This window comes from Tachyglossus aculeatus, chromosome 20 (genome assembly GCF_015852505.1).
Source record: "Tachyglossus aculeatus isolate mTacAcu1 chromosome 20, mTacAcu1.pri, whole genome shotgun sequence".
Taxonomy (NCBI): Eukaryota; Metazoa; Chordata; class Mammalia; order Monotremata; family Tachyglossidae; genus Tachyglossus; species Tachyglossus aculeatus.
Window position 1 is genome coordinate 9,370,764 of NC_052085.1, and position 22,205 is coordinate 9,392,968.

At 42.4% G+C, this 22,205-nt stretch overlaps 1 protein-coding gene across 1 annotated transcript in view; it reads left to right on the forward strand.

Annotated features, from left to right (window-relative positions):
- KPNA3 (karyopherin subunit alpha 3) overlaps positions 1-22,205 on the forward strand; it is a 55,995-nt gene that overhangs the window by 28,536 nt on the left and 5,254 nt on the right. Inside the window, exons 3-15 of the mRNA XM_038762038.1 lie at positions 1,101-1,190; positions 1,343-1,372; positions 1,461-1,513; positions 1,649-1,744; positions 6,686-6,771; positions 8,101-8,187; positions 8,622-8,791; positions 11,236-11,280; positions 16,647-16,778; positions 18,409-18,537; positions 21,479-21,583; positions 21,711-21,782; positions 21,979-22,141. Coding sequence (XP_038617966.1) covers positions 1,101-1,190; positions 1,343-1,372; positions 1,461-1,513; positions 1,649-1,744; positions 6,686-6,771; positions 8,101-8,187; positions 8,622-8,791; positions 11,236-11,280; positions 16,647-16,778; positions 18,409-18,537; positions 21,479-21,583; positions 21,711-21,782; positions 21,979-22,141 — 1,258 coding nt within the window. The remainder of the gene's footprint in view (positions 1-1,100; positions 1,191-1,342; positions 1,373-1,460; positions 1,514-1,648; positions 1,745-6,685; positions 6,772-8,100; positions 8,188-8,621; positions 8,792-11,235; positions 11,281-16,646; positions 16,779-18,408; positions 18,538-21,478; positions 21,584-21,710; positions 21,783-21,978; positions 22,142-22,205) is intronic.

The following is a 22,205-nucleotide window of genomic DNA, read 5'->3' on the forward strand; positions in this document are numbered from 1 at the left end:
GAGAGGGAGAGAGAGAGCGAGAGATATGCACACTACCGACCTTGGGCTGGAGTACGATGGGGATGCCTTTAGGGGAACACACCCGCAGACATTCCCTGGGGTATATACAATACTTGGGTTCATAGACAAATGGAGAGCAGCAGCAGAAGTAAGCGGCCAGAGGAAAATAGAGGAGAGGGAAGCCACAAAGGGACTGAACAAGAACTAGCCCCTTATAAAAGAGAAACCTAGCTTGTTTTGTCTGCCTCCTCCCTCAGCTCCTTTAGGGCCCGAAAGCTGCTTGCTAACTCTTGTGCTTTCCTAAGTGCTTGGTAGAGTGCTGTGCACACAGCAGTGCTTATAATTGTTGTTGGTGATAATGACTGATGTGGTGGTGGGGCCCAGAGAAAGGTTGCCATACCCAATGCATAGATAAGAAATCAGCTCTAGCTGCTCCCGGTTATATAAACTAGGTTCATTCCCAATCATGTAGAAAATCCGAGTGTGTTGTTTTGGTTTTTTTGGTTGTTGGTTTGTTGGGTTTTTTTTTTGTTAAAGTAAGTGCTAAGGTGCTCCACCTCAGCCATTATTATCAGTCATTATTTACTGAGCATCTACTGCATGCAGAGCACTGTACTGAGTGCTTGGGACAAATTTGGTAGACACATAGATCATATAAGCATCTGGTTTAAACATGTAAAACGCATAGAATTAAAATTGTTATAATCTGGATAACCTGTGAGTCTTTAGATACGGTTTTGTTTCCAAATGAATTTTAGTTTTCACTGCTTGACTAAGTTAGAATACGAGCATTCGTGTCTTAAGTGGAGGATTCCGGTAAGTCTGTGTGCTTTATACAATATCTTGACACTTAAAACTAAAAGCTGTTCGATTTTTGCTAACCAAAATAGGATTTTGCCACCAGTGTACAACCTGCACAATCAAATCGACTTGATTTACCGCTACCTTATCATGATCTGAAGTAGGAATGAATTCTCTATTTTAATGGTGCTTTGTACCAATGAAAAGGGACAGATTTATTTTGGATAGCTAACTACATATGGAAAGCCGTTAGCAGCAGTAACTTGTGGGTGGTAAACAGTGTCCTCATTACCTTTCAGAACAAGAGAGATGAACATCTATTGAAAAAGAGGAATGTCCCTCAAGAAGAAAGTTTAGAAGATTCTGATGTTGATGCTGATTTCAAAGCAGTAAGTTAAGGCTTTAATTTTAGCATGAGACCACAGCCTAACGTAGAAATCATGGGCCTACTAATTGAAAGTTAACAAAATAGAATGTTTTTGTTAAGACGGTGTAATTTTTGCCATGTTTTGTTGCTGAACTATCTCTTTTTCTTTTTAAGCAAAATGTAACACTAGAAGCTATATTGCAGGTATGTCATTGGTTTTTAACAGTTTTATTTTAAAAATTGTACCTTAAATGCTTCCTGAATTCCTGACATTTACCTTTTGATATTGCAGAACGCCACAAGTGACAACCCAGTGATCCAGTTGAGTGCTGTCCAAGCTGCAAGGTAAAATTGATCTCTCCGAAGGGAGGCAAGGGCTTATGTATCAAATTTAAATAAAGGCAATGGCCCTGCATTCTTTTGGTTCATACTTGGATGCTGGCAGAATAACTTCTTCTCTCTCTTCTTTTTTTTCCTCAGAAAACTATTATCCAGCGACAGAAATCCCCCCATTGATGATTTAATAAAATCTGGCATTTTACCAATCTTAGTGAAATGCCTAGAAAGGGATGATAAGTAAGTAGATCTAATTGTATTGTCATTTCTCTTTTCTTGAGTTTATTAAAACTTAAGGTTTTTGGCAGTGAACACTTTGCTCTTTCTTCCCAAACTCCTTTTCTTTTAAGTTTACAGTTACTTTTGGGAAGAATAGCTGTTGTAGTCATGTGTTTTTGTGGGAAGTTTCACTGTGGTTGCTGCTTTTGAAAAGATCCCTGTGTCATCTTGTAAACTTTTAATGTTTTGTCCTTGAATGAATCCACTAGCTGTCTTCACAGTTCGTGCCCTCATTAATTTAATTTTTCTGTTGTATTTTAAAAAGAATTGGATGTTTCAGAGGCAGAAGTTGCTTATCAGACTTAATATAGACTAGCCACGTCAGATGCAGGATGAGCAGCTTCCAGAATTAAAGTCACTCCCACTAACACTAGGAATGTGTTCAGCAGATCGACTGAGCCTCTTGATATATTTGAGCAGGATTTGGGCTCTAGCCCTCTGGAGTCGCACCATATTTCACCAGAAAAAGAGAAAGAAGGGACAAAAAGATACTGTCTGTGGTTTTGATAAAATGTAGAACCTAGTACCACCAATGATTAGGAATACCAGCATATACTTGAAATACCATTGGACTTTTAAAGAACTACTTTTTATTTATTTAAAGGTTTGTTTCAGACTTCAGTAAGGCTTAGAAAACTGCACAGGAGTAATAATTCTATATTTCCTGTACTGAAATTTTATTTTGCCAAACTGCTGTCACAGTGACTGTGGAACATCCCTGTGAGTCAGGGAGTATTATCCCCATTTTACAGTTGAGGAAACTGAGTCATATAGAGATTGTGACTTTCTCAGGTGATTAGTTCAGTGCTCTGCACAGAGTAAGCGCTCTGTAAATACCATTGATTGACCGACTGATTGCCCAAGGCCTGCAGCAGGCCAGAGGTAGAGCCGAGACTAAAACCCAGATCTCCTGGCTCCCATCGCCCATGCTCTTCCCACAAGACCAACCTCCCTAGACCATGATGTTGTCCAAAGAAAAAACTCCATAAATATTGTTCAACTCCAGTGGAGTTTGCAGAAAATGACGAGCAGTAGTAACATCTTATAATACTAAGATTTAGGGAACCGCCTATTTTGCTAAACACTTTACTTTTCCTTCCTGGCGTCCCCTACTTTTTCTCTTGAACCCCTTTTCCCCTCTAATTCCATCCTTGTAAACCTCCTTTCCCCCATTTTTTGAGGTCTCTCCCTTTTGACTCCTGTCTCTCTCTCTTTTGACCTCATTCCCTGGGGTGAGGTAAAATACTTCACACCACCCTGCCAGTCAGAGGCTAGGGTTGCTATGTACTGGGCATGGAAACAAAACCCCTTTGTCTTCATTGACTACCATCTCCAATCTTTCTACGAATGGACCTGATGGCTGCTTGGCTCAGCTTCTTGGATATTTTGAGCTCAGATCCCATTGGAGATGCTTTGATGCCATGGCCTTTACAGGTGAGCCCTGTAGCAGTTCCCTGAGCTAGATGTAATTGTCCTAGGATATGTCTAGTCAATCAGTGGCATTTATTGAGCACTTTACTATGTGCAAGGCACTACACTAAGGGCATGGGAGAGTCCTGAATAAAAGAGGAGGTATAAAACCATCCCTGCCCACAAGGGGGGCTTTCAGAATCAAAGGGGAGATGGACGTTAAAACAAATGGCATATGTATAAGTGTTGGAGGGGTTGGGAGAGGGGTGAATAGCACAGTGCTTATGGGGAGTGCTAGATGATAAAGAAGGGAGAGTAAAGACAGGGAAATGGGGGCTTAGTCAGGAAAGGCCTATTGGCGGAGGTGTGATTTCAGCTGGTCTTTGAAGGTGGTGCTGCCTTTGAGGTCTGGGGCTCCTTTGTGCCCCTAGTCCATTCCCCTAAACCCCTAGACCATGTGCCCCTAGACCATTCCTTGGCTTTCCCTGAAGCTTCAACCTTCCCTGTAGGTTGAGACTGCCCGGTCAACGTGAGTGCGCTAATTCAGAGCCAGTGGTTACTGTTCGACACTTCGCCCCAGGCTGTGTATACTCAATGGACTGGGCATGAAAAATGGATAAAGTTAGTCACCAGCTAAATTTCCTGTTTGTCAGTTAAGTACAATCGAACAACTGCTTTGTTCTCCAAAAATGAGTAGAGGGACACACCAGCTAACCACTTGGGGTTTTGCGGCCAGACAACTTTAGGACTTGTAAAGTTAAAGGGACTGTGCACTAGGGAGAGCAGGCAGCAAGTCCAGGTAAGGTCACTTTCACCCCTCCTAGCTTTCTAGTTAGGTTGGATTACCCCCCACCCCCCCAGAGTTTTCTTCTTGATACTCTGCAGAAAAAACCTATAGGACTCCATTTCAAGACGTGGTTTTCAGGTTAAATGACGAGACCTGGGGAAAGGGGAGACTGACTGTGCTGTCCTAATAATCAACGTGATTGCTATGTGCCAAGCACTGTGTTAAGTGCTGCCACCTACAAGATAATCAGATCAGACACAGCCATCCCTCCCTGGGGCTGCTCTCCTCCTTCCACAGGAGTATGCTACGCTCCTCCCTAGCCAGCAGAATGACAAAGCTAAAGCCAGCCCTGCCCTCCTTTCCTCTTGCTAGCATTCCAGAGGCCTGTTCTACGATATTCCTCCTTTTCCGTAGTACCCTCCTATATTGGGAAAGGTGTATGTGTGAGGAGGGATAGGAGAGGTGCCACTGATGGGAAAGGAGTCCCCTATACCAAAAACCAAGGACTACTGCCCCTGCTCCCTCCCATTCTACCCCATCAGCTTGGCTGGCTTTCCCCTCTATCTCTTTCCGCTTTCCCCATGTCCTCGTAAATCAGTTAATCAGTGGGAATTATTGATCGCTTACTGTGGGCAGAGCACTGTTCTAAGCACTTGGGAAAGTACAGTGTAGTAGAGTTGGTAGATGAGCTCGCTGCCCATGAGGCTTTCAGGCTACAGTGTTGAATGACTCTGTGGGAGACCTATCTTCATCTAATTTTTTTAGTTCTTATTTTCTGAATGTTAGAGCTCCTTCACTTAGTAGGGGAACTCTTAAGGCAAAGCTGTAGGGACTCCTGCCTTTAATTCTTCACTGGTAGTCAGGTATGCTAAGGCCCCAGACTCCCTACTGGTTAGGGCCTACCATGTTTCTCCCATAGCCTATCCTCAGTGTTGAACCCCTTCTAGTTTGAGAGGAGGCTTTTCGGTCTCCCGATCTCCGGCCTCTTGGCCCTTCTGCCCCCTCATCCCCACCAAACCTCCTGGAAACACTATGCTGCAGTCGGTTTCCCAACCCCGCTTAGATTGTCGGTTCACCTGGAAACAGAAGACTGGGCCAATGGGGAGGTGTAACACTGCAACTTCATTTGGCTCATGCGTGAACACTGCATCCCACGGCCTATTGGAAATAGCATAAGCCTGGGAGTCTAGGTTCTAATCCCAACTCTGCCACTTGCCTGCTATGTGACCCTGAGCAAGCCACTTAACTTCTCTATGCCTCGGTTTTCTCATCTGCAAAATGGGGATTCAATACGTGTTCTTCCATCTACTTAGTCTGTGAGCCCCCTGTGGGACAGGGACTGCCGCCAACCTGATTACCTTGTAATCTATCCCAGCACTTAAAGCAGTGCTTGACAGGCAGTAAGCACTTAACAGATACCACAATTAATATTACCTGATTTATCGCTTATAGAGCCGACTCCACTCTGGGTTTCTCTTTTGTTCTCCTCCCCAGAAGCCCTCCTAGGAGGAGAAAAACAAACAACTCCTGAGAGGGAGTTAAGTAAGCCCTCCTTTCCACTCCCCCTCCCGCCCCCTGCCCTTTTAGCTCTTTCATAGCCTTAGAGCATGAACACTGCTCTTTAACACTTCACAACATTTCCTTCAGGTCATTGTGAATTAAGAGTTAGTATTTTTTTTTTAATTCCTAGTGATAAAATCCCCAAAACAGTTATGTTCGTCCACTTAGATTCACGCCATCCGCAGAAAGAGCAAGTAATTGGAGATCTGTTTGGCTGGCTGGCTTGCTTAGGTAGCATTCCCTAGAAAATATGCCAGCAACAGTCATGTGAATCTGCTTCTCTTTTAACTGGGCCTTTCCCCTCTCTATAGAGATTTGCTGAGACTGTAAGGGCCCTGCTCTGACAGACAGTTCAAGCTAGGAGAACCCGAAGTTGAGAGGCTTGAAGGTTTTTCTGTTGACCCACCTACAATGAATGTTACATCTTACATATATATCTCTCACCAACCCAAGATCTGGCCAAAAAGGCAAAGTGAAAAAAAAAATCACTAATGGGCCTGCTATAGCTAGCTAACTTGGTCTAACGCAGACCAAGGTAGAAAACTTAGGCCAAATTAGCTGAGGTAAACCGACTGAAGAAAGCACCTGCATTTTAGTTCTGTACTTTCTTTTATCTTTCAAGACTACATCTTAGAGAAGAGAATCTGATTGGTGTTAGTGTTCTGGCAGGGGCCGCAACACAATCGGGGCCAACCCCCAGCTCACCCTAACTAAACACCAGCATGAATTATGGTCCTTTTAGGGACCGGGCAAGGTCAGTAATGCCCCAGCAGAATATTTCTCCATCAATACCACCTAAGCAAGTGAAGACCTACCAATGGGGAGGTTGGCTGGCCAAGTTATCACTGGCCAATTGTTTAAACTCCTGGATAGCAGATGTTAGTTTCTCCAGGTCTGGGCCAAAATTTACAGGAAATAAAAAATATATATATATATTTTTTAATAAGAAATGACCTCTCTTAGACTGTAAGCTCATGATGGGCAGGGAACATGTCAAACAACTCTGTATTTTGCTCTCCCAACCGCTTAGTACAGTGCTCTGCACACTGATGATGAATAGAACCTAGTAAAGAAGGACATTTTTAAATGTAAATTTAAATATTACTGAGTGTTTTAACGTGGGTTTTTTGTGTGTGGATTTACAGCCCTTCATTACAGTTTGAAGCCGCATGGGCACTGACTAACATAGCATCAGGCACTTCTGCACAGACTCAAGCTGTGGTACAGTCTAGTAAGTAAATCCAATTCCCTCATTTTTAGGGTAAGTGTGGCTGATTGGAGGTGAAGTGAAATGTAGCTGGATATTCATTTTGCAGGCTTTGAACAGTAGATGGCTGTGACTTATCATTATTGTAGATCATCTTAGACATTGTTTCTCATTAGGCTAACTAGATTACATTCCAAATAACCTTTGCAGCTATTACTATTCAAAAGATAACCTCCTTTGATAATTTAGCCTCAGTGAAGCCTTTTGTTCAGAAGTGATTTCCTGAAATCATGCTTTAATCACTGTCATTATTGATATTCTTACCATTAGCAGTTGTTGAGCAGCTACTTAGTGCAGAGAACTGTAGAGGCCATTGGGAATACTGCATATACAAAATTGACTTTGGCCACAAGAAGTTTACAATCTAGAGAGAAGTGTTATTTTTTTCTGACATTCATCCATTCAGTTGTATTTATTGAGCGCTTACTGTGTGCAAAGCACTGTATTAAGCACTTGGGATGGTACACTATAATAATAAACAGACACATACCCTGCCCACAATGAGCTTACAGTCTATAGGGGGAGACATACATTAATATGAGTGAATAAATAAATTACAAGTATGTACATAAGTGATGTGGGACTGGGAGGGGTAATGAATAAAGGGTGATGCAGAAGGGAGTGGGAAAAGAGGAAAGGAGGGCTTAGTTAGGGAAGGCCTCTTGGAGGAGATGTGCCTTCGGCAAGGCTTTGGGGGTTGGGGGCCGGGACGAGAGATTGTCATGCATCCCTATACACAAACTGGCATGCAGAGTAAATTAAAGGGATTTTATATAATAATAATAATAATAATGATGGTATTTGTTAAGCACTTAAGTGGGGAGGTTACAAGGTGATCAGGTTGTCCCACGGGGGTTCACAGTTTTAATCCCCATTTTACAGATGAGGTAACTGAGACCCAGAGAAGTGAAGTAACTTGCCCAAAGTCACACAGCTGACAGTTGGCGGAGCTGGGATTTGAACCCATGACCTCTGACTCCAGAGCCCATACTCTTTCACTGAGGCACGCTGCTTCCAATATGATGTATTATTAGCCAGTCACTGTAGGAGAGGTGTAAACAAATTTATCTCAATGAGAAGACACTAACACAATGCCAGCTTATAGGTCAGTCGGTCTGCTTTGTTTCATGGACCATAAATTATCTTCACCTTTGGAAACAATTTAAACCCATTTTTTTCAAGACAGAGAAAATCTGTAGTTCTGTACTTGCTTTTTAGTAATCTCTTCAGGCTGGAATCTTGGATGCAGTTTTCTGGTGTCTGTATTGTGAATCTAATATTTTTAAATTACAGATGCAGTACCTCTTTTTTTGCGACTTCTCCGTTCACCGCATCAGAATGTCTGTGAGCAAGCAGTATGGGCCCTGGGAAATATTATAGGTAAGCAGCACCTCAGTTAGAAGAAGTATAGGGACTTTAAAGCCGGGACCATTAGGACCTTTATAATCTGATTTTTTCAACATTAGCATTACCATTACAGACTATGTTTCCTCTAAATGTAATGTGTGCTAACTTCATCTTCTTTCCAAATATGTATTGATAACACTTTTGACAAATTGCTGTGAAGTTTATCCGTTCTGAGATCTGGAAGGGAAAATATATTCTCTCCCCATCCTCACCTTTCCCCCACACCCTGCCCCCCCAAAAAAAAGAAAGAAAGAAAAAAGTCACCTGCCGTTATTTGTACTGTTCATAGATTATTGGTGAGGAAACATAGAATATCAATGTCCCGACATAAGCCATTGCATACATTTCAGAGTTTTCCATCTTGAATGTATTTTTTTAAAAAAAACAAACAATTTTCATTTCTGTAGGTGATGGTCCTCAATGTAGAGATTATGTCATATCACTGGGAGTTGTCAAACCTCTTCTGTCCTTCATCAATCCCTCCATTCCCATCACCTTTCTTCGGAACGTCACATGGGTCATTGTAAATCTCTGCAGGAATAAGGACCCCCCACCGCCTATGGAGACAGTTCAGGAGGTAAATAAAGAACTATGGTCAGATGGTATTTATTCCTTATCTTTATTCTATAGGCTGTATTTGGGTAGGAGATGGATTAATGCATGTATTGATGTGCTATAGCAGAAATGATGCTAACTGTAACAGTAGCACACTAATCGGTCGGTGCTTATAAGAATTCAAAATCAGGAGTTTTGTACCACCTGAGAAAACACTGAATATAGTAAGGACAGAAAGTAAGCTTCGAGTTCTAAATTACATTTTTAATTTACCAACCCCTTCTCTTTTTAACCCCAACGTTTGATCAGTCTTGGGGAGAATTTGCATGCCCCCAGTTTAGGAAAACAATCAAAAGAGTGTAAAATACTTTTAAAACAAACTCCTACAGATTGATAGTATCGTGGCACCGCGGGGCCTTGTACTTTTTAGCCACTGTGATTTGCTGTTTCAGGACCTACCTTCCCTTCCATGATTTCTCCCTGACCTCCACCCCCCACACACACCTGGAGGCAGCAGGACACACTCTGCCCCTGCTACTTCTTGGCCAGTCTGTGTACAGGCTGCTTCTAGGGAGAAAAGGCCTATCATGACGGGAGAGGTCCGTGAGGCTTGCCCAGGTCCCGTGCTACCCTGAGACCCAGCTCAATGCAAGCAGTGTGAATTTCAAGGAAATTCTAACCTCACAGTAACTCATTATCAAAACAGTAGCTATAGTATCTGACAACTGCACAGTCTCATGAGACTATCGTTTGTACCTTGGGTTTTCAAGAACGTCTCTACCTGGTTTGGGGGGCGGTAGTGGAGGAGGCGAGGCACCAAGTGTTTAGTGGAGGGGTTTGAACTCCATCCCCCGATTGCCCGTTGAAACAAGAGTTCCCAAAGCTGACTTTGCTAGTAATGAGCTCACTCTCTGGATCCCAGCTGCAGGCCATAAAGGGACTACTGTACAGCTACTTATTCAGATTTAATATAGGAATGCACCAGCAGAGTCCTGAACTGTTATTTCTAGTCACATGTTGAACTAAAGTTTCCACATGGGTGCATATAGATTATGCATCAAATATAAAGCCTCTGTGGTGCATTATACAATGAATGATCAATTAAAAAAAAATTAGAACCATAAGTTGAAGAGTTCTTAGATTTTTAAACCATTTTTAAAAAATCAAGGAACAGAGGACATTTAACTGAAATGTAAAATAATTACATCCTTGAGAGATGTGCTGTTTACTGTAGCTTCATTTCAAAATAACCAATTTATATATTTATCATTATTTATCACGTTAGTACTGCAAGGACGTTGACTTAGAAATTTGTGCGTTATGCACCAGCATTTATGAAGCTCCAGATTTATTCTGGGGCACTCCCCCGAGAAACAGCAGGAAAACCAGGGAGCGTGTCTCTCCTTAGTGTGGCATGGCAGCTAAGGAGAGCTATAGAATCGGGTTCCCAATAACTTCATCCCTCACTAGCTAGGTCTTTTACCTTCTATTCCTCATCCTCCCTTGGCAGATGTTGGTTTCTCTTGCCACAGCTGCTGGTGTTCCCAACGCAGTTCTTGTCCTTAAAAGAAAGATGGGCAAGATTAGGTCTACCAGACTTCAAAGAGAAAAACTTCATTGGAATACACAGCTTTTATTTTTTTTATTTTTTTATTTTTTCCAAAATTCCTGCTTTGGATGAAGTACTCTTAGGGAGCTAGGGAATATTCTGGTGTGCAATTTGTATAGAACATAATGGGCTGTTGGAAGAGACGCTTATGCACATGCATGTGGCTCTGGTCAAGGCATGCCTACTTCGGTATGCATTTTTCTTAGCCCTGGATTTGTTGGGAATGTAATGCCCGCGTTTCAGGAGAACTGAGTGTGCATGACTTTGTGTCACAATGACATGTCTTTTGAAGGCAATTTTCCAAGCAAATGAGGCTTCATGGTGACATTTTATTTCCTCTTAAGGTGTTTGGAGGCTAATTATATATTAAGGTTCTCATAAGGTTGATACTCTCATCTTCTATGTCATCCTCCCACTGCCATGTTTGCCATGAAGTCCAGTTTCTCTTTTCAAAAATTCTTACTTCTTTTTCCTTGAGATAGATTATATCTCCAACCATTGGAAATTCAGATTGAATCAGGACTTTGCGTTTTAACTAGCTGAATGACCATTTTGGTCCTATAGACTAGTAGGGATTATAAAGTCTCCATTTGTTAGTTGTTGGCTGCTTTGCTAGTCTGAAGTGGTTTTGGGTTTTTTTGTTTGTTTTTAAGTTCTAGACTGTGAGCCCACTGTTGGGTAGGGACCGTCTCTATAGGTTGCCAACTTGTACTTCCCAAGTGCTTAGTACAGTGCTCTGCACACAGTAAGTGCTCCATAAATATGATTGATTGATTGATTTAAGTTGGCAATTGTTATTTTTAATAAGGGAAGCAAATACCACTAGAATTGATGTATCTTGTATCTTATTTTCTCAGATTTTACCAGCATTATGTGTCCTCATATATCACACAGACATAAATGTAAGTAAAGTAAAAATTTGCTGGGGTTTCGAGGTGGGTGGGGTTTTTTTTTTGTTGTTGTTGTTTTCCTTTGTTTTGGAAGGGTGTCCATTCCATAACTAAAGCACTTGATATGTCAGGGTATTGTCCTTTAACATTAAGTTCTTAATTAAAAATGTAAACTTAGTTTAAAATGTGTACTAGCCAATGAATGTTAACTTATCACAGAAACAAAGCAGGAAAAGAAGAACATGGAATACAATTAAAAATACAGGGGGATCTTTAGGTAGACAACTGTTCTTTGGATAATAATGAATCCCATTTTCTTTACCTTATCTCAGACTGTTTGCATGACATTGCACAGAAGTTACAAAGTGTGTCCCAGATACAGTACTTAAACGATATTTCCTAACTGATTTGGAGGATAGAGGACCCCAAAATGAACATTCACTTCAGATACTGAGGAAACCGAGGTTAAACTTTTGCCATTGCTTCAGAAGACCATGAAGAGATTGTGGTCTGAAATTTTTGTAGCCCTATTTTTAGCTGATGAGGGTCAGAGTTGGACTCGTACTTTACCGTCTCATTTTCCTTCTGTTGTTGTGCAGTAAAAATCTCCGTACTGCCCCTTCAAGACTGATTTGGTGCACCAGATAAGCAGCCCAGCCTGGAAAAGAGGGAAGAGTAGTAGTAGTAGTAATAGTATTAAGTGCCGACTGTGTACAGAACATTGTACTGAACACTGGGAAACAAATACAGGCCCCCATCCAGACTGTAGGCTTGGAACATATCCACCGTTATATTATTACTGTACTTTCCCAAGCACTTAGTACAGTGCACTTAACACAGTAAGCACTCAATAAATACAGTTAATTGGTACTGGTGGAAATTGGACATGGACTATGTGCCACCAGGAATTTAGTGCATCGTCCTCCTTTGCCGCTCTAAAGCAAGGCTAATTTCGAGGGGCCACCCCTCCTACCCGTTCTGCGTCTTAGGGCTCCAACACCATGGTTTGTGATGTTCCTCGGCTTCTCCCTGCATGCAGTGGGTTCCTCAGACCTGAAGTGCAGTGGCCTCTGAACATCTCCCTATTTTTGATTCTCCTGATGTTTTTTCTCTGCTCTTTTTTATCCATCCCAAGAAGTTATATAGGAGATCAGTGGTGGAGCTCCCTTCTCCCTTTATGTCTTCCGTACCTAGCCAGTGACCTGGTGTGTTTGTGGTCAAATTCCAGAAACCGATTCTATAAATGATGAGGGACTGTCTGTTTCCAAACAGGACCACAGCAGAGTGCAGTTCCACAACCGAGATATCCCAAATTCCCTCTCCTTTGGGATTAACGTCTGCTCTTTGAGAATTTAAAAAGTACCAGCTAGTCTCACTCCAGAGAGATGGCTTCTAGACTGTAAACTTGTCGTGGGCGGGGATTATGTCTATCAACTCTGTTGTACTCTCCCAAGTGCTTAGTGCAGTGCTCTGCCCACAGTAAGCGTTTAATAAATGAAAAGCTGCATGGCCTAGTGGAAAGAGTGTGGGCCTGGGAGACAGAGAACATGGGTTCTAAACCCGGATCCGCCTCTTGTCTGGTGTGTGACCTTGGGTAAGTCACTTCACTTCTCTGGGCCTACTTCATTTGTAAAATGGGCATGAAGTCTGTAAGCCCTACATGGGACATGGGCTGTGTCCAACCTGCCTAGCTTGAATCTACCCCCATGCTTAGTACGGTTCCTGGCACATTGTAAACGCTTAACAAATGCCATTAAAAAAATACCATTGGTGCTACAAGATAAGGCCCATTTCTGACAACTTCTAGACCATAAGTAAGCTCCTCAGGGGCAAGAAACTCTACTGTACTCTCCCAAGCAGTGCTCTGCACACAGTAAGCGCTCAGTAAACACCATCAGTTGATCGAGATGCCTAGAGCGAATTTCCTCCTGCTCCAACAGAGGTCAAATGAAACTTACTGAAGTTGAGACTAATTTCTTTTCCCAGCCCCTGGACTTTTAGATGCTGCCCTGAGTAACTGGGTATTTGGCATTCACATGTAGCAGAAGAGTGTGAGATGTCCTGTATCCATGTGCAGCTCCATAGGGGCCATCAAAACCGACAACCAGTCACAAAAGGGAATTCCTTCTTCTCAGCCTCATGGTGGCCACAGTCGATATCCTTTCTTAGGCCATCTTCAGAAACACTTCAAAGTAGCACTGAAGGGACAATGGAATCAGCCCTCAGACAGCCTAACAAATCACCCTCATTCCTGGTGGTTTGGGAAGTTCATCTGGGTGATTTAGACACAGAGAAGTCTAGGTCCTGCTAGAAACTCCTCGGCATCTAATAAGAATACTTTGGATTCTTTCGTGGAGGGGATCCATCAGAAGACCATATTAATCCAGACGGTCGGCACCCATCACATTACTTTAAACAGGGTGGAAACCACTCAAAGGTCTTTTGCAAGGAAAGGTTGTTTTGGGCAAGGAACATGTCTACCAACTCTGTTGTTCTGTACTCTCCCACCAAGCACTTAGTACGGTGCTCTGCACCCAGTAAGTGCTTAATAAATACCATTGATTGATGGAAAAAGCCCTTCAAGTTTGGACTGTATGGTAGGTAGTGGGGTGTGACCCCTCAGTCACTTAGTGAGGAGAGGGACTCATTGGCAAACGAGCCACATTACCAGGTTCTGGTCCCTCATCCCGAGTACATCATCTCAGAGCATATTTGACAGGCGGGGAGTTCTGAAATTGATACTTTCACTCAGGAGATAACCCCAAGATGGCTTCATTTTCTCTGTGCTGTGGCAACAGTAACACACATACAGCACTCCATTAGAAGGGAAGGGAAGGTTCGTGCCCACTCTTCTATCTTTCCTGCTATTTTCCAGCATGTGATTCTAGTATCTCCTTTCCAGTCCACACAGGAGTGGCTTCCAGGCAACTCTGTGACATTGAAGACCTGACCCAGCTAGGGCCCTGTGCTGCACCCCAGACCACAAACATTCGTGCTTGCTGACTCCGTCCTGACCGAGTAGAAACGACTAGACTGGGCATGCCCCGTTCGAGTATTTCAAATCTTCCGGGCAGCCAGAAAGCCAGCCGTCATATCAGCGTACCCCTCAGAATTGGTTCTCGTGCCTCCCTAATATCATCGACCCCTTGGTGTACGCCCCTTGTGATTCATCAGAGCGTGAATTAATTCAGGCCAAAAGGGGCTTATGGCCTAAGTTCATGCATTGCCAGTCCTAGCCTTCCGTCCACCCACAGAAATTCTTTGCCAAACGCCTTGTTTTTGGTGATGGTAATAATAATAATGATGATGGCATTTGTTAAGCGCTTACTATGTGCCAAGCACCGTTCTAAGCACTGGGATAGATACAAGGTCATCAGGTTGTCCCAGGTGGGGCTCACAGTCTTAATCCCCATTTTACAGATGAGGGAATTGAGGCATAGAGAAGTTAAGCGACTTGCCCAAAGTCACACAGCTGACAGGTGGCAGAGCTGGGATTAGAACCCACGACCTCTGACTCTAAAGCCTGGGCTCTTGCCACTAAGCCATGCTGCTTTCCAGCGTGGTACTCAACAAGCAGGTCAGCGAGCATGTTACCTACCCCTCCTTCGTCCTCTCCACCAGAATTTCAATAGACAAGATCAAACTCCATGCACATCTAGGCTTAGATAAACTTTCCCACCCCCTTCCTCAATTCTTGGAAAAAGCCACCCCGTCACCCCGCCGCCGACCCAACTTTAGGTGTTAGAAGAGCCATTCCACACTACTTAGATCTCCCTAAGGAGACCAGGTTAAACAAAGCATCTGTTCGTCTCCTGGGACCTCCACTTGAATAGGATGGACTATTTCTAAGTAGATCTGAGCTAAGTGTTTAGTTGAGAGCATTCTTTTCTATTATGAGACGGGCAAGGGTCCCCAACACACCTTGGACCCACCCATCCCCACCCACTCCACAGAAGGAAAGGCAGCCACTGCAACGTTCTGGAGAAGCAACGCTATAGGGGTAATCTAGACAGCAGGTATATGGTCCACTCCTCTCACATAACTGTTTGTACTGTGTGGATTCAACATCCAAACAAAAGGACATAACTTTATCCTGCAGCACCTATCTCAATAACCTGGTTCCTACTTTGAGGGGATTTTGCATTTGCTGGGAAACTCAGGTGGGGAAGTGAGTGACTAACGTGTAGCCCTAGTTATCAGCAGAGTCTGTTTTCACGAAAGAGCCATTCCTATAAAGGTAAAGGGAGCTAGTGTGACCTAGTGGAAAGAGCACAGGGCTGGGCGTTGGGAGACTTGGGTTTGGGTTGCAGCCCTGCTACTGGCCTACTGGGTTACTTGGCCTCTCTGACCCTGTTTTATTGAGGGTATTGTATCACAAATGGGGACAAGATTTTGAGCCCCATGTGGGCTAGGGATTGAATTCCAATCTCATATCTACTCTAGGGCTTGGCACATAGGAAGTGCTTAATAAATGCCCAAATCATTATTATAAATGGGATGATTACCTGGCAAGAAGTAGATTTATAGGGGAGGGCCCTTGAGAATATTTGAGAGCAAATACTACAAGTGATTATGTAGTGGATATAGACTTAGTTTGTAAGCACTTTGAGCAGCCTTGTAGTAGCCTCTTATCGACGATGAGTTAACACGGATCAAAATAAGTTGTGAACACAAGTACTTGATGTTGGTGGTGTTACTCTTTGGGAGCTCAATTCTTGGTGAGAGGAGTCAAAAACTAGAATGTGATGGTGATTTCTCTTTGCTTGAGACACCTTTGTTACGTGCCGTTCCACACTGCTTTAAAATGTGGGAGAACTGAGTTCTTTGTGTTTCTGTAAGATCAGGTGTTGGCTTCCGTGCGGAAGACCGTATTGCATTATCCCTTTAGACATCTGAATAAAACCAGAATAAATAATATACCCTCCTAGTAGCCTTAACACTTTTTTAGGGGTATTTGTGAAGTGCTTATTATGTGCCTGGCAGTGTACTTCTAATAAGATTGGACATGGCCCATGTCTGACATAGGGCTCACAGTTTTAATCCCCATTTTACAGATGAGGCAACTGAAGCACAGAGAAACTTGAGTGACTTGCCCCAGGTTTCACAGCAGAGAAGTGGCGGAACTAGGATAAGAACTCCCAGGCTTGTGCTCTTTCCACCAGGCCATGTTACTTCCCTACTTAATCCAAAATGAGGGTGTTGTGCCCGTGAGCGCTAGGGCACTGAAAAGGGATGGGAAGAGGAGGGTAGCCGACGAGGCAAGGCACTCTTGGTTAATGATATATATCACAGGTAGTGGAACGTTCACATCTTAGTGCTAAACCGTGGTGTTTGGCAACTTCGTCAGTTTGCAAACTGCCTGTTCTTCCTTTTGGTAGATTCTTGTGGACACCGTTTGGGCTCTGTCATACCTAACAGATGGAGGAAATGAACAAATACAGATGGTGATTGATTCAGGAGTTGTACCTTTTCTTGTGCCCCTTCTAAGCCATCAGGAGGTTAAAGTTCAAGTGAGTATTGTTTGTGAACCTTTATACTGATCAATCCATTAGAGAAATAACAACTTTTGGGGATGCATAATGAGGAAGTGATTATTGGTCACATACACAAAACAGGAGCATCCTCTTGGAACAAAAAGGACAGATTTGTATTACAACTTTGTAAATCTGGTGGTAGTACATTTGGAGACTTGTTTTTAACCATTTCCCTGTCATATTTTGGAAGACTATTTTAAAAAGCATTTGGATTATGGTAAATATAACACTGTAAAATATTAATTATTTGTCTTCTGTTTTCCCTTGGGCTCTCAAAATATTTGTTCCAATTTTTATTTATCTTATATTTGTATTTTATTTGTGTTTATTTGTTCCTTATCTTAATATTGTCTCTAATCTTTTTTTTTTTACTTCCTCTTCTATTTCTTTTTTCTAACTTTTTTCCCATTAGGTAGATCCACAATTTTATTGTTTCTTTGAGTTGCCATTTTCAGTTCATAGGACCTTTTTGTTCCTGGGGCCTTCAGGTTTATATAAACCGTAAGCAATTTTTGCATTTGCCTAAGCAGGATCTTCTTAAATGGAGTGAAGTTCAGTGAATTATTGAGATGTTTCTAAAGCTGAAAATTCCTGCTTTTGCTGTGTAATATTTAGCTTTTAAGGTTGAAGAGAAAGATAGGAAAGGTTTTTAAGCTTTATAGGTGAATGACATTAGGCTACTACATGGGTAGAAAATGTGGTATGCTGTCCTAAAAGTGACTTAGACCAGCAAACTTGAACATTTTGGAAGGAAGGTTTTGGTCTGTGAATGTAAATAACTGATAACCAAAGAGTACGAGTACTGATATGAAATCAAAGGGAGTCTTTTCAGAAAACCCCGATCTTGCTGTGGCCCTCCAAAATTTCTGCTTGTACAATGCAATTTTCTCTTCCCGATTTCTGCGATTAGGTTCCTGAAAGTTGCTGTGATAGGTAATTAAAGAAGTTTAGTGTAAAAGAAATTCCCTGGAAAATGTTTACAAATTTTATAGAAACAGATAAAATAAAGAAGACTCTCTGAATAACCAAAACCTTAGTATAAGACTGATTTTATTTTTGTAAGTGTTCACTTTGACATTGTGTCTTTTTTGAGAGAGATTTGGCTCTCCATCATATTCCCAAGTACTGAATGGGAAGATAAGAAATCAAAGACCACTAGTGGAGTTAGGACACCAACTAAGGCTATGATCCACCAGGCTCAAGGAAGATTGACTTTGATCATAGATTCAGACCATCTAACCTCTTTGCAGTCAGTGTGTTACTGTGGTGGGTTTTGTGGAGTTGGAAGTGAGAAGGAATACAGATCTAAACAGTAGAAGACAACAGCATTTTAGATTTGAACTGGGTGTGCAAACCAGGCTTTTCATTCACTGTTTAAGGATTGCTTTTGTCATTGCTCCATATAAGCATTGAATTTTAGTTGTTTCCTCAAGCTAACCCTTCATTTCTAAAATTCAGAAGTGAATAATTTATACCGAAATGTTTGGACTGTTCCTCTGGAGCTCCCAGCCCCATTCCCATCTTCTTCCAGGAGGTGACACAGAGTGGAAGTGAAGTGTCTCAGTAATAATATTGACTGAACAGTGCTTTTTTTCTCCAATTCCAGACAGCAGCTCTGAGAGCAGTGGGCAACATAGTCACTGGTACAGATGAACAGACACAGGTTGTTCTCAACTGTGATGTTCTGTCTCACTTCCCTAATCTCCTGACACATCCAAAAGAGAAGATCAATAAGGTATGTTGGATGCAGCTTTGATTTTCCTTGTTCTTCCTTCCCTCATCTTTTCTTAAGGCAACTAACCTTGTGTTGCTACTCTGCAAGCGTGAATGTGCTCCTTTTTTTTCTCCAGACCATTTTATTTAAGAAAAGAGCAACATTTCAAGTAACGAAACTGAATTTTACAGTGATTTCATATTGCCTGCAGAGGATTGTTTTAAAATAATCCCAGGTGGTTTTTTTTGTTTGTTCGTTTGTGGTGTTTTATGGTATTTGTTAAGCACTTAGTATGTGCCAGGCACTGTACTAAGTATAGGGGTAGATACAAGTTAATCAGGTTGGACACAGTCCCTGTCCCACTTGGGGCTCACAGTCTACATCTCCATTTTACAGACGAGGTAACTGAGGCCCAGGGAAGTAAAGTGACTTGCCCAATTGGGATCACACAGCAGACAAGTGGCAGAGCAGGGATTAGAAGCCAGGTCCATGCTCAATCCACCAGGCCAAGCTGCTTCTCAGTTAGGAAGCAGTCTGCTTTTGTGTTTAACTGTATTCTGTTCACAGCGGTTTTGAAACTCTTTGTTAGATGGAATGTTCTTACTTGGTTTTAGCTTTTTAAAGATTTTTTGAAGGAAACCTAGGCAAATGCCCTCCCTATCCATTTGCTAATTTGGTTGAATTGTACTCTCCCAAGCACTTAGAATCACATGTGCTCCGCATATAAGTGCTCAAAAATGATTGATTGAGTGAACTGTGATGGCAGAAGAAACAATGCTGTTTTCAAATCTGTGGCCAATACTACAATCAGTGCTGTTTATTGAGCGCTTACTATGTGCACAGCATTGCACTAAGCACAATACAGTAGAATTAGCAGACACACCCCCTGCCCATCATGACAAATTAAATAGGTAATCTAGGCTTTGAAAGTTATATATTTGAACTCTGTTATCTGAACAATTGAGGTGCAAGTGAGAAGAACCCAAAACGATGCTAGTGTGTACCTCGTTCCTCTCCCACTACACCCTGGCCTGTAGACGATCTCTTGCTCACTCCCTCCCTTTGATCTAGAACTCCTTCCCCAGTCACATCCTGTAGGCGACTCCTCTCCCCATCTTCAAGCCCCTGCTGAAAATCATAGTTCCTTCAGGAGGTCTTCACTGATTAATGTCGCCTCTTCTTCTCCAGCCTTGGCACTTGCATATATCTTTCCGCTGCACTGATTACTCCTACCTGTAAAGTTTTCATTGCGTGCTACTGAAAGTTTCAGTAACCTCCTTAAAGACACCCAGCAAATCAGTGCCAGAGCCAAGACTAAAATTAGGTCTTCTGACCCCTGACCAGTTACCTAATAAGCCTCACAACTTTTTCTGGAGGAGTGCTTCACCAAAATGGAATTCTATAACTAAATCTTCCCACACTGGCTCTGTCTATCATCAGTCTTTCCTACTTAATGATTTTGAAAGAAAATCCACTGCAATGATAAGTGATACTGTCCGTCAGCACCAGAGTGTCATGTAGTTGACGGCAGGTGGGTAGATTTTAATTTATGGGGCAGAAGTACTCTATAGACTGTATTCTTTAGATAGCGGGCGCAAGATAAATGCTGCTGTTGATGCTGAGAAGTATTCATACTTGTTATTTATCACATCCGTTGAGCGCTTACTAGGTGCAAGGCACTGTACTAAGTGCTGGGGACAGATGCACGGAGAGTGATTCAGACCTGGCTCCCGACCCGTAACTGTCACAATCTAAATGGAAGGTGGAAGCAGGGGAGAATGGTGGCAGATGCAAAAGGAGCGATTTATGGTCTCTCCTGTCCACTGAATGCTGAAGCATATTACTATTGAAGGAACGGGTTTTAGTTTTCTTAATACCGTAATCAGGCCACCCTTATTCAAGAGCAAACTATCCAACATCCTAACAACTGTTACAGGTAGCAGTAGTAATAATATATACGAAGTGCTTACTTGGTGCAGGAAACTGTCCTAAGCACTGGGAGAGAATTAGGTAGGGTTCTTGTCCCGCAGGGGGCTGCTACCACTACTTTTTAATCAACCAATCAATCACTGGCATGAATTGAGTGCTATCTGTGTGCAGAGCACTGTGCTGAGTGCCTGGAGGAATCCAGTATAGTAGGTAGACACAATCCCTGCTCACAAGGACTTCTCAATCTAGTGGGATCGATTTTGTCTCAGGAGGGCTCACTCCAGTCCACTGATGGCCCGGTGGAGAATGGGGGAGGCTGGGGCGCAGGGCAGTTCTGGGGCTCCAGTAGAGCAGACACCCCCCTCTGCTACATGGCTGCTGTGGCTGCCTCTCTCTTTCATGTCCTCTTTCTTGATGAATGAGTTGAAACCAATCCGTCAGTACAACTGATGGATTCATTATTGGGGCAAGTGGATTAGACTACTTTCTCTTGCCAGTACTATAGCTTTTAAAATTGGCAGGGGGATTTTTTTTCCCCAACTTTGTGAGGCTCTTTTGATGAGAGAAGAATACCTGAATTTAATTGTGCACAAAACTCACAAGTGCCATGTATTTATCATGAAATGCAGGATTTATCCAAAATATACAATGCTGGAATTAGCTTCCAAGGTCGGGAATTTTGTCATCTCTAAGCACCCGATAAATATCTGTTGATGGTGAAAATTAAATTGCCTTTTATATTGTCTGTTACATTGTGCTCGCCCAGGTGCTTGGTACAGTGCTCTGCACACAGTAAGTGGTCAATAAATACAATTGATTGATTAGCTTTATATCAGAAGGATGCTTGAGCTCAGCAGAATATTGGGAGTAAATTCAATGCAAGTTGAAGTTGCTTGCTTCCCTTAAGTCCCATCCCTTAATGGTAATTGTGCAATTTATGTAACTTAAGTTGATGCATTCGCATAAATAAAAATTACTTGAAAGAGCAAACGTTGTTCATAAGTGGTACCTTGTATTTTTTTTCCAATTATAGGAGGCAGTTTGGTTCCTTTCCAACATCACAGCAGGAAACCAGCAACAAGTCCAAGCAGTAATAGAGGCTGGACTAATCCCTATGATCATACACCAGCTGGCTAAGGTCAGTCATATAATGGATTAGCCTCTTTGAGAACATTTGGAACAACGAGTTCAAAGTGTTTTTTTGAGTACATACTTTGGGGGCTTAATTATCTATTTTAATCTGATATATTTTTTTTGAACTCCAGGGGGACTTTGGGACCCAGAAAGAAGCTGCTTGGGCAATTAGCAACTTAACAATAAGTGGCAGAAAAGATCAGGTACGTGGCTGATCGCTATAGTTTCTAATTCAGTTTAATGGATATTGAGCTTGGGAAATCTAAAACTACAGTATTTATCCTAAACGCTGTTGTATTCTATGGGAGATGTTGCTTCTGATTATCCTGAGCTTTTTGGGTAATAGGTACTGTGGAGATGCAAAGCGACGAGTAAATTCTTCTTTTTTTCACTGTCTAGGTTGAATACCTTGTTCACCAAAATGTCATACCACCTTTCTGCAATTTACTGTCAGTAAAAGACTCACAGGTGGTTCAGGTGGTTCTGGATGGTCTGAAAAACATTCTGATAATGGCTGGGGACGAGGCTAGCACAATAGCCGAAATAATAGAAGAATGTGGAGGTAATGTTTTCATCATCAGAAATGAGTGGTGGTTGGAGTTGTGTGTAAGCTTGCGGGTTGCCCT